At 36.1% G+C, this 13,186-nt stretch overlaps 1 protein-coding gene across 1 annotated transcript; it reads right to left on the bottom strand.

Annotated features, from left to right (window-relative positions):
* Nucleotides 1-6,637: 6,637 nt before the first annotated feature.
* On the bottom strand, nucleotides 6,638-12,842 carry blk (BLK proto-oncogene, Src family tyrosine kinase). Its single transcript, XM_086166951.1, has 14 exons — nucleotides 12,727-12,842; nucleotides 11,558-11,635; nucleotides 11,374-11,455; nucleotides 11,222-11,252; nucleotides 10,794-10,887; nucleotides 10,612-10,710; nucleotides 10,410-10,513; nucleotides 10,129-10,278; nucleotides 9,272-9,424; nucleotides 9,006-9,185; nucleotides 8,720-8,796; nucleotides 7,928-8,078; nucleotides 7,181-7,312; nucleotides 6,638-7,061 (listed from the first exon to the last, which is right to left on the bottom strand). Exons 3-14 carry the CDS (start codon nucleotides 11,452-11,454, stop codon nucleotides 6,859-6,861), a joined length of 1,455 nt encoding a protein of 484 aa, XP_086023077.1. The 5' UTR covers nucleotide 11,455; nucleotides 11,558-11,635; nucleotides 12,727-12,842; the 3' UTR covers nucleotides 6,638-6,858.
* Nucleotides 12,843-13,186: the final 344 nt, after the last annotated feature.

Here is a 13,186-nt window from a genome sequence, read left to right as displayed (position 1 = left end):
AGTTCAGATGCTCATGTTGATATGAGACTGAAAAAGAATGAACTCTTGCCCATGGCCAACAGGAGCATTTGGATCCTTTTTAAGGAAAATAATAATGTCGTCATATATTATGCCAAATTATTGACACCAGACAAATATCTGTGGAAACAAGTAAAAAAAAGTATTGTATCATTTGTCTTCTGTTTTCTTTAAGGTGCTTTTAACTCCTATATGCTATCTGGTTTGCTTTAAATAGATGAATAATGATTTGTAACTTCGGCGCGTTGTCTCTTTGTGTCACTTAAAGTTGAAATGAAAGGGAAAGTCGCTTAAATTTAATTCTGTTCAGTGAGTGGCAGAGAGTCAATGTCAAATGGAAAGTACACTGCTGTTTAAAAAACAGTATGTTGACTTTAATAATGTCGGTAAAAAAGTTGCCTTCATATTCAAGCGGTAAATAAGCATGAATTGCATGAAATACCACTTTGTGCAGCTCAGGAACTTATTTAGACTTTGTCTGGAGATACCAGACAATTGGAGAAAACACTGTTTGCTGGCTTGAACATAACGTTTAATAACTGTGTCGACAGTGAGAGCCAGTGATGACGGCACAGCCAAAGTTATGCTGCTAAGATTTTTTTTGTTTCTATTATTTCCAAATGGAAGCATGAAGGTTTTTTTTTGTCATTTATGAACAAAACCAGTGATAAAAAAAGAACTGTTTTATATGAGTTTCTTTTCCTGAAGAAAATCTTGCCAGATGTCAAGGCATTTGACATCGTGAACTGCCTTCACTAGAAAAATTTTTGGTTCTTTAATAGAGCACTGACAATTTTTTCACACACTTTTGGCAACAAAAACTTGAAGTATGTCTCCAGACTTGTAGAAATGAACCATTAAGAGAAAAACTTATGAGACAAGATTAATCCTGAAGTATGCAAAACCTCCTGTAATAGTGTCAGATCATATCATGTTGGTATGAATAATAAACCAGACCAAAATTTTTGTTTTTATCGTTCCAAGATCACCCCTTTAATACGGTCTAGTTACTGGTTCTTCCAAACTTCCCCAAACAAAACATGAAATCAAGTCATTGGACCAAGAAGGCGGTTGTCAAAAACCACTTGCTCTCTCTCTTGGCAGAGAACACGTCATGATCATGATCCTCTCTTGGAGGTCAAAGGTGATTCACAGGCTGAATATAACAAATGTCGGAAACAGCAATATGGAATATGACTATTTACCCACCTCTACTATTAACACGAGGTGCACAGGCCACACGGAAAGAGAAGCGACAGCGAGGCTCTTTAAATGAGGACCTTGGTGATGCATACTGATCTGAGATGATGATCCATGTTCTTTGGTAGACTTGTGACAAAATGTACTATCTGTTATATAATTCTGTAACTGTGTGATCAGTAGTGGGAGTAGAGCTAAATGTTTTACAGCCCCGATGAAAGGTTTATGTGATTATATAGAGTTCATTAAGTCAAGAGACAGATGTTTTTCCCTCCAGAATCCATTGATTCAGTTGGTTCTTTATAAGAGACCAATCGCTTTCCACTAATGCGATCATTTCATGCTTAAACATCTTACAGCGGAGATACAAATGCCAAGAGCCCACTGAATGGTTACAGTACGAGTCCGCGTTTTCCCTCAGTACTTTCTACTGCACCAGCACACATGTAATTAAATTTCGCCATAGTTACTGGTGCCCTTGACTCATCATTGAGCCCAACATGGCGGTCAATTACCAGATACATTTGGTGGGGTGGGGGTGGCGCAGTTCCTGCTACCTCATGGCTTTAAGGCTTCTTACAGTAAATGAAGTGACAAGGACTCATAGATCAAAAGAAAATATCAATCTAGTAGATGGTTACCTAAATCTTTCCCACTCACCCATTCCCACAGGGAATGCATGCAGTTTTCTTTTGTAATACCTTCAAGGAAAACCCTGTTAGAACTATTATTGAGCCCCAAGACTCAATAATAAAGTAAACTGCACTATATTTAATTTCTATAGCTAAAAATGAGTTTGGCCTTTTTTTTGTAAACCCTCTTTCTTTTCTTCTTTTTTAAATGTTACTAAATGAAAAATGTCAAAATGTATTTTTTCTCCGTAACAGCAGAATATTACAACATCCTGCAAAGTCCTTGTCAAGGACACTAATGTCAGTTGTAACATCTCTATTTCCTACAAGTTTTTACTGTCAATGAAACTAACCCCACCCACTCAAGAAGATTAGGCCTTATTTATAGATATACTTTATTTATCCTGAAGGAATGTCAGCTATTGTAGCGTTTAATACATTAGTATCATAGTAGATTTTCTTCTGTTTGTGATTCTGTGTTTAACTTTGGAATATTTTGATTATAATGTAGACGTTAATTGTTAAAATGTGTTTAGTAGTGCTCCCACAGGGCATCGCTGGTCAATATTTGAGCAGCAATAATGGATTTTAGTACTCAGGGAAATCTAAATGTCACACTAAATGACATATAAATGTTTGAGGAGTTAAAGCAAAAATAGCTTTGAGTTATGTCTCTATCCACTTGATTTATTCATATCGACATAATTTCATAGAATTTTACTTGGGTTTTTTTAGCGCTGTGTCCTAATACATTTAATGGATGGAAGCACTGAGAATTATGGTTTACTAGACAGTTCTCTTCAGCTTCTTCAAGGAACATTTATATAAAAAAAAATATAGAAACCCACTGCTTTAATATTACATGGCTCGTAATGTCATATCACTGCCACAGAGTTGGAAAGGGTTTTAAACATTTGGAAAATCTCACTTCATTTCACTTCTCTCTCCTTTCTTACAATGTAATATTCCAGGCTCTTAGCCAACTCCAGTGCTAAGACCAGCAGTTCTACGAGAGAAACTAACAGGAGGAATTTCAGTCTTTACTTTCTCCATTTTGAAAAACACCCACATAAATCCCTCTGTTTTTCAGAAAGAAAAACTAGGTAATATCAATTACAGTCTTAGAGTAATGAGCCATTTTTTGACAGGTGTCTCATCTGAATCTTTACCTCATTGAGCAGATTCCTACTGGCTGGTTAGACTCTTCTAATGTGGACTTAGCACTTGACTGGCATTTCTGTTAATCAAGCTCCAATTGATTAAACATATTGTTTCATCATGTATTAGTTTGATTAATGAGTAGGAGTCTTTGCCTGGACCACGAGATCAGTCCACTCTATGTGTGAGGCTGCCGCTGCGCTCATTCATAACAGCATACTCCAACAAAGAAATGTCAATAAAGCAGCGGGTCATTACATGTCAAAACTCATAAAAATAAAAATGTCATGGGGCATTTCCATCAACGTTCTTTGAAGCATTACATGGATCTCGGTCGTGCTCTGCAAAATGTGAAATAATGTATATCAACAGGGAGGTCCCTTTTTGATTTTAAAAATGCAGATTCAAAAAATTCTAAAAGCACAGGCCATATCTTGCTAATTTTCAGAGACAGTATTATTAGCTTTTTCATTATTTTCTTTCCAGTTTTATGGCATAATGTTCGCATTAATTTTGTTTTTCATTAATGGGTGATTTGTTTTATTCTTTGTTGTGTTTAATGTCACCTGTTAAGGGGACACAAATGTGTCATATTTATTTGTTTGTGTTATTGGCAGCAGCAATTATAATCATAATTTCTTTCTTTCAAATAGAGCTGTACAAAACATCACACGAAATACCAAATTAATTCTAAGTGTGACTCATTTTTAATCATATCTTTAAGCTTATTACAATTATCTTAACTTATCTTGTTTGGCACCATGCATATGCAGGGTTGTCATTACAAATGCTTATTTTTGACATCTTTCCTATGTCAATTTTTTCATGTATACTCGACCAAACACTCAGGAATAATATAGACCATCAATTTAATGACATCACATCCTAGGAGATGTGAGATATTTTTTGAGCAGCGCAATGCTGGAAAGAACACAAAAGAGAGAGAAACATCATTGCACGATGAAACCACATGTCCCTTCATTTGTGATAATGCATTCATTTTTGTGTCAGGGGACCATGACGGGTTATCCTGAGAAGATGCTAATGATCCATTGCATTCTGCAGAGATCAGTCATCAATCTGCGTATCAGCCCGGTTTTCTGTCAAAAACAGCAGTGATAAACAGAAGAGTGGGTAATTAAGTCTTTATCCTACCTGCCCTCTCATTTTAACAGTTCAGTGGCTGATGGTAACATTGTCTGGGAGGTATGTTTTGCAAGCAAATATTAACTCTATCCTATAGAGCAATTTTATCTTTGATTCTCATATGTTTCAAAATAAACACATTTCATAAAGTTGATATTCCCCAATAGATTTATTCTTCTTCATCTGGAATAGTTTGTGATGCTGCCCATCAAATACGCAAATAAAGTAAAAGATATTGCTCGAGGATAATGAATGGCTTAATATCATAACTGTTATTCATCATTATCTTCCTCATCTAACAATCAAGTAAAATGTAGAAAATGTCTAGTAGAAAAAAAAATAGGCCACTTTCAGCTCCAGCCAGGAGCTTATTTACTACCAAAACAACAACTGATTTATTGTGACACATTTCTCTGTGATACGGTGCGGAACATCTCTTTCCTTAAACATTGCAAAACAATCCTTACAATTTCAAGAAAATTATATTGGCTATGTATCTATATCTATATCTATGCATCTACCGGTACCTATCTGTTTATCAATCAAACTAGAAATATAGATGAGATGTGTTTGCGTTCGCATGTGTGTGTGTGTGTGTGTGTGTGTGTGTGTAATTTTGGAACCAGTACTGGTGTCAGCACTGACAGTGATGAAATCCCCACAGGACATGAGTATGATTTAATTACAGAATTACAGTGTATTTGTGGTTCAGTTACAGTAAGTGTGTGGGTTGGTTAAAATGAGTTTGTGGGTAAGTTACAGTTAATGGGTGCAATGAATAAATACACATATTGCTCTCTGGGAAATATAGAATAATTTAAGGTTCCCCAGCTGATTGTTTTTCATACAAAATAATACACAGCTGCAAATTTTTCTTCAGATTTTTCAGTCATTTTTTGGGGTCCTGAATTTTATCAACACCGTGCCATTTGAGATGGGAGGATTGAACCTGTGTGGCACTGACCCCTGCTGGATTAGGAAAGTGTAACTGGTTTTCTTTAGGCTCTCCAAGGACTGTCAAATTAATGTATCCGATGTTGAAAGTCTGATACATTTTTGAGAATTTACTTGTGATCATATATTTCTAAAACACCTAAACTTCTATTTAACAGTCTGTGTCAACACTGATACAATTACCTTTATCTCATGTACTGTATGTGTAAGTTAGTCATACAGGACATTAAATATTCTCGACTCTCAGATAATACGCCCCCCGTCCTCTGTTGCCATGATAACCAGGACTTTCCAACTTCTGCATGTGATCGAAAATTAAGCCCCCAGGTCATTCTTTCTTAAATAATTTTTGTTTTGGTCAAACAAATCCTCTGGGGCTTCATATAAAAAAGTGGAAAGCAGCTTCTTAAAGTGTAAATAACATCACATGTAAAAGGACATAACATTGAAAGATATTAAATGATCATGAAAATGTGTGCACACACACATACACCCTCTGGAGGGCTTATAATAGAAGTTTCCCCTTTAAGTTATGGCCATTCAAAACAAGATCCCTCACTAGATGTGTCCTAATAATCAGGTAACATTCTGGCGCAGGAAAAACTGTCCGCACCTCGACCCGATCGGCATGTGAGGGCGTTCTTGCTGTGTGGCATTTACGGAATGCTGATTCACAGTTCCTGTTTCCTGTCCATTCAGGAAATGGCAGGGTTTAACCCTAGCTACCGCAGCCATTCCACGGTGTTATCTTGTATTTACTGTCTGGGCCTCCTGGGACAATTTAGTCCAGGACTCAAACTGCTGTAATTTAGACGGGTCAGAGGCTGTAACAGGCTTCCTTTTCATTTTGGGACCGTCACATTTGGTTCCTACGTTAACTTTCAACTTACCGTGTTAGCTTTTAGTAATAAAAAAAATAGATCAAAATCCTAACACTTTATCCCCATACTATTTGAAAACTACATTTATCTATTATTTTCATTTGTTCATTGTGATGTCCTTTCTGGGAAAGAGCTGTTTTAAATTACAAAAATTATATTTCAAAATAGAACGGTCCCTCTTTTGATTGAAATGGAAAAAATACACTTCCATTTTTAATAAAAATATAACAGTTTTGATTAGAGCTATTGACAGATACTATCAGAATACCAGTAAAAATTGTATAATTATGTTGTATCAGACACAAATTAATAAAGCCAAAGTTGTGCATAATATAAATGTAGCTATCTTTTTTTCATGTAAAATACACAAAAGTTATTAAAATGTTTCAAACACTAGGAATTCTTCTTTTTTTCCTGTATATCTGCAGAATGAATGAATGAATGAATGAATGAATGAATGAATGAGGAAAAAAAGTGCAAAGTGTTGTGCATGTGCATTTGTACAATATACATTTTTGTGTGTTACTTTACCTTTGTCAGCTTCTCAACCCAAGTAAACCCTTGTTTCACCATGTCTCCTGTCTTCAATGCTCTTTTTTTCACAAAAAGCAGCCATTAAGGAGAAACAAAAAGTCACCAAGATAAAAATTGCAAATGTTCCTCTTTCATTTTATAATGACGCACAATGTCTTTGAATGTATACAACTACGAGTTCCAGGAGAGCGCATAAATATATTTCACATTTATACATAACATAAAAATACAAATATTTCAGTTCCTGTAGTTTTAGAATATATAACTCCGGGCAGAGACGTCAGTCCTCAGGCATTCAAGACTTCGTTCTCCTTCTGGCATGATATTTTCCTTAATCACGGCTGCATCTCATATTGTCCCTCTGTGGCGATGAAGAAGTCGTTGAGAGTGTTTTGCAGAAATTCAAACGTCGGCCGGTCCTCTGGCTTCTGCCTCCAGCAGATCATCATAATGTCATAGAGTTCTTGTGGACAGCCGTCTGGACACGGCATTCTGTACATCGTGTCTAGGGAGCGGATCACCTCCGGGTTGGTCATCCCTTAAGAGGAGGAAAAATATACCCGACATTTTATGGGACATTTTCTCATCTTATTTATGTTTCATTAAGTTTACTGCCACGGCTTTATTTTTGTGTTGATTGATTTTCCCTTCCCATACCTGGATAAGGTATTCTTCCATAGGTGACTATTTCTGTCAGGAGGACCCCAAAAGACCAGACATCTGACTTGATGGTGAATGTGCCATAATTGATGGCCTCTGGAGCTGTCCATTTGATGGGAAATTTAGCCCCTGGTTATCAGAAAGCAATGAAAGGAAGAGTGGAAAATTGTGTTATATGTTGAGAAAGTGACTGGATTTCTAATGAACAATCACTTCTGGATAATTGGCTTTTTATCCAGAGGTTGTTGTTCCTTTAATATCACACTTTAGATCAGATTATTGGCATGTTGGCATTTTAAATTCACATTGTGAACTAGAGGCCAGGTTATTTTTTTTAGCCTGTATGTCTTATCAAAGATCATCCTGTGATCACTTTTGGCTGCCAAAAGCTTTATAATTCTAAGGTAAAATCTACAATCCATTTGTTGTGTATCCCTGCCCGTCAGGGATGCAGCTGGACATGAATGCTGTTTTGGTTTTAGAATTTGTCACATGTGAGTTCAAACATCAGTGTTGGGAAATTTATAGCCGCTTTAATGGCGAGCTGAAATATAATTTGAATTATGATCTACATTCTCTTAGATATTGATATTAATTCCAAAAATCCAATATCTGCCAAGCTCTTACCAAACATATTCACACTGTTACCATATTCAGTATGGAATTTAATCCGATGTGAAATAAAATACAGCTGATTTAGATTTGCAATAACAAAATTTAGAGGGAACAAACAAGGATGGACACCTTCTTGAGCTGTATATTCTGACTCCACAAGCCTGGCCAGGCCAAAGTCTGCTATCTTGCAGTGGAAGGTTTCGCTGACAAGAATGTTGGCTGCACGTACATCTCGGTGGATAGAATTCTTCCTCTCGATGTATGCCATACCTTCAGCAATCTAGTATTGAGAATTGCAGGTGGTGAAATATGAACTTTGTGATTAATTCATTTACAAGTGATAAAAATTTTACACCTTAATAATATACATGATTAAACATAATAGAATCATAAAATGCAAAGACATGCTACATACAGTATGTCTTTTGCTGTCTGCCGCTAAGTTCATTATTGTCACACACAAAACACACGCAATAACACAACATGTGTGTGACCCGTGTGTATCATAAAGGCCAAAAAGTGAGTTTAACAGGATGTGCCAACTCACAGGAAGTCAAAATGCTTCTTTGGAGACCAAAAGGTTTCTGGAGGAAGTCAATGCAGCAAAAAAAAAAAAAAAAAAGGCACGGTTTCCCGTCCGGAAGTTAATAATTGAATGGGGGCCAACTTTTAGACAGAGGAACCTCACCACAAGAACCACACAGTCCCTGCTGACAGTTTCCACGTGTGTTTACCTTACAACCGATGCCAAAATCCTCACATTGCTTTAAAGCAGCTGCCATAGAATAAAACAAAACTTAAACATTGTAAACAAGCAGGAAAGCTCTAAAATGTCAATTTGCTTACATAAGTTTTTTTTGGTTTGTTTTTCATATTTCAGAAAATTGTACATTTACAGTGTGACAAGGCTCTTTTACAGACCTGTGCAGACATATCTATCAGCTTGTTCAACGTCAGCTTTTGTCCTTCTTCCGTCTTTAGAAAGTCCAGAAGACATCCTGCAAATGTGATGAGAAGCAAAAACTGAAATAGAAGACACCTTCAATTAATAGAAATTATAGTGTTATTACACAGGGAACTAAGCTGAGCGTTGATGGAAACAGCACCCAAATTTAACAGCACTAAAACATATTTAAAGTTGGGAGCCTAATTTATATCAAAATCTACTTCAGGTTAAAAGATAGATTCCTCTTCATATTTTTCTTACCATTGATCATGAACTCAGTGACGATAAGTATGGGTTCCTTGGTGACGACCGCATGGAGTCGCACCAGGCGCTCATGCTGCAGCTGCTTCATTAGGTTGGCTTCCTGAAGAAATGCCTCAGGCTCCATGGTTCCCTCCTTCAACGTCTTAATAGCAACCTTCTGCGTTTTCTTATAGTAACCTATTGTATTAATTTAATCGGGGCTATTAAAATATGACACAATAACAAAATAAATTAAAAAATGGGAATCCCTAGCTTTCTCTCACCCATCCACACTTCTCCAAACTGTCCAGCCCCGAGTTTCTTCACCATTTTCAGGGTTTCTCTGGGAATCTCCCACTCGTCCTGCGCCCACGGCTGCTGGGGGGCCTTTTGCTTGCATGGAGCATACAGTCGCTTACACAAACCATCTGCAGTGCCTGAATGAATCAGGATTTGTAGGATACATTTACTATGGTTATTCAAACAGTGCAGGTGTACATGTGTCATTCTTCAAAACATATCTTTTTTTTCCCATCTTGTGCTTTCTTCATCGGTATATGAGCCATCTCATTCGCAGGAAATCCGCAATTCTTCTCTGGGGCCTATCTTCCCCTTAATCAGCACCAACAAGCTTCAATGAGTTGTGGACTCAAGTTTAAGCCTCCTTTTTCAGTACTTGCAAGCACATTTAACAATTGAATCACTAAAAAGTTTATCAAACTAGAATTATTTGCACTGTTGACATGAAAGATTATTTATAAGTATTTAGTTGATCAGCTCAAAAGTCACTGGTTTCAAAACGTTAGAATACCAATATGCAGATCATAAATATTCTCTTTCTTGAGACTTTTAGTGAATATCTCATGGAATCTACTTACGGATTTAAATTAACATAACTTCTTAATTCCTACGTATAAACAAAATTACTGTTTACTGAATTTGCGTTAATCCTGCAGATATATCTACTATTATCTATAACTGTTATGTTTTTTACTTGAAACTCTGGCATAACAATTTCCTTCGGGATTAATAAAGTTGTCCTCATCTCATCTCATCTCATCTCATCTCATCTCATCTCATCTCATCTCATCTCATATCTTTTTTTCTTTGACCGTTTGTCGTCACATTGCAAATTACTTACATGTGTAGTATTTAACCAGCTCCTGTAAAGATGAAAACATAGTGGAGGGCGAGATGTAGTAGCCACCTTTATCTAAACAGCGGATCTTGTAGTGCTTTACCACATCACCATCTTCGGGCCCAAAATCTCTGATTGAGAGCGAGAAAGACCCTAATTTGAAGGAAAACAATATGCATTAAAAGGAAGCAGTAGAAAGAGAGGTTCGAAGATTGACCAGTTTAGTCTTTTTCAAATACAGCATCACCAAGTTTACCAGTACGATCATATTGTGAACGCATCACCTTTACAGGTCTCGCTCTCTCTTATAAGAAAGGCCCCCGGTTTGTTTCCTGGAGCTAAAAGCAGACGTTCGGTCTCTTTCCTACTCAAGTCTTTGAAGAACCATCTGCAGGGAAAAGAAACACACCCCGTGGGATTGTTTGAAATGTGTATGTTAAATGTGGTGAATGTTTTGAATAGTCTTCCATTCAGGTGGCCCCTTACTTTTCCATCTCCAGTGTATCAGCACGGGCGACATAACTGCACGGTATTAATCCCTCCCCCCCGGTCGCCTGCGATCGAGCCAGCCACCATTCTCCATTTCTTGCAAATCAAAAAGAAATATCAGATTACTTATTTGACTTGATTTATTTCTTAGTAAAATACTGACAATAAGTAATACCCACTTTTGCAACACTTTGAACTTGTCTCCCTTTTTGAAAGGTAGATAACTGTCACTGCTCGCAGCGTAGTCATATTGTGCCACAAACACAGCTTCCTCTAAGCAGGAGATAACTGTAAGCTTATTTGACTGATTTAGCTCTGGCTAGTAATTAAACAAATAAAATTCTTCTGTTTGATTGCGACAGTCACAAAACTCAGCATGGTACCTTCTACAACGCAGCATAAGCATGGAGCTAAAGTGAGAGTGATGTAAATTTATTTAATGCCTAATCGAGGTCCCACAGAAAGAATGACGAAATTAAACATATATTACAATCACAAGATGCAGCATCTTCTTATTTCTACTTGTGTTTCAGTAGTCACCTGCATGTGAGCGTGTTTTTCTTATACAAAAAAAAAAGGTCTTAAATTTTCGGAGGCTTTTAAGTACCATAATCAGTATTGGTGTTTCCTGCTCGTACCTGGAAAAGACAAATATATGTAAAATAGTTATTAGCGAAACATCAGTGGCGACCTAAACTGCTTTGAGTCATAACCAACTTTGAATTATATTGGAGGAAAATATAATGTCTGTATACTCACTACATGATTGGATGAATCGGGTTTTACTTTGTAGAAGTTTTCATCTATTGAATGTTTCTGGCCACAACAAGTGGCGCCCATCCTGACCGTGTGAAGGAAACAAATGTCTTAAATGTCTGGTGTTCTGCAAACTTGTTAAAAGATTTAATTGATGCACATGCGCGCTTTTTTTTTCCATTTTTACCTGATGAAAGAGATGTGCTCTACAAAGAATGTTTCAAGATCTTCTCCCACTGAGAAGCCTGGCTCGTGACTTCATTCCCTGTTTTTAAAAGAAGTTGAAGTAATCAAACAGCTAATCCTTTGGATATTTTCATGTTTCAATTCATATTCTGCTGACTATTGTGCTCCAACCGAAACAGGCTGTTCTACAAAGAAGTTGAAAATGTTTTTGGATTCTCATTTGCATTTCAAAGTATGTCACACATGATGCTGCAGCTGAAGGTGAACGCTTTGTGTCGTTGGAAGCTTCAAAACTTCATATTGTAACTCAACACAGTTTTATGAATGGTTTACTAAGTATTTGAATAGATTACAGAGACATTTTAAACATTTATTACATGGGATAGTTGACTATCATTGTATTGTCACATTTTCTTGTTGAATTTTCAGGGTGATTTAACCAGTCTGTTCAAAATGTTATTTACCTATCTTAAAAAAAAAAACGGCAAAATAATTATATCATATTATATTATTATATAAATATTGATCAGTTATTATTGACATGTATTTTTTCCCATTAATTTCACTGATTTTTCAGCAATAAGAATAATAGTATGCTTTGCGTGCTTATCAAGAATGGCATCAACGCTGAATGCAGAAAGCATCAGGTTTTGTGACAATTTCATTGGTGACTATATGCATTTCTGATAACAAACTTATAGAAAAGGGCATACTTTAGTTGATTATTAACAAAAAAATTATTTACACTCATGCCGAGACACAAACCACAGTTTGGAAAAATCCTTTACATCATACACACATTATAAGTATGTTTATAAAAGCTGAATGGTTGACAAGAACTATAATTAGGGACATAGAGAAAGCAGAAATGAACATTACAAAATTTGAGGTTAGTAGTTGAAAGAGTGGTATCTTTTTAAGCTAGCTTTTGTTCGCACCTCTTTCTGCAAGTGATAATTTTCTTTTTTCAATAATATCTTAAGCGAGAGGGCAATAAATATACAAAACTATATTGTTTTTCAGCTTTCTCTAAATATTGTCTATTTCTATTGAAATGAATGCAGAACTTTAATTCTACGCTTGACACACTCTCGGCACATTATTTCTCTTATCACCATTATTCTACACAACTATTGGTTGGTTTATATAAAGAAATAGAAGCGTACATACACGAATTCGTCCTCCGTCTTCAAAATTATTCCACGCACTACACGTCTTCAATTTCCTCATTGAAAACCTCCCTGTCACTCACTCTTTTACTTTCTCACAGAACATCAGTCTTTCTTTTGCTCTCTCTCTCTCTTTCTGGTTTTCCTTTTTTATTTTTTCCACTCTCTCTCTCTAAATGTGATCACCACAACCTCCCAGGGGGACCACAATTAGTTTACTTCTAAATTTATATTGTACTCTCTTTCCTGTACTGTCTTACTCTTTTGCCCTGCACACAGAATCATATAATAAAACTAAATAATTCATCTTTAACTAGTTTGATTGAATGAAGGATTATATTATCATATATATATATATATATATATATATATATATATATATATATATATATATATATATATATAAGTATTGCAATCTCCCTACTATTCACAATTTATTCAGCCAGAGTTTCCACACATGT

This window comes from Fistularia commersonii, chromosome 20, assembly GCF_037954325.1.
Source record: "Fistularia commersonii isolate RoL2024-O1a breed Wild chromosome 20, RoL_Fcom_v1.0, whole genome shotgun sequence".
NCBI classification, from domain to species: Eukaryota; Metazoa; Chordata; class Actinopteri; order Syngnathiformes; family Fistulariidae; genus Fistularia; species Fistularia commersonii.
Note: the sequence above shows the minus strand (reverse complement) of the source record. Positions and strands in the feature narration are given on the sequence as shown.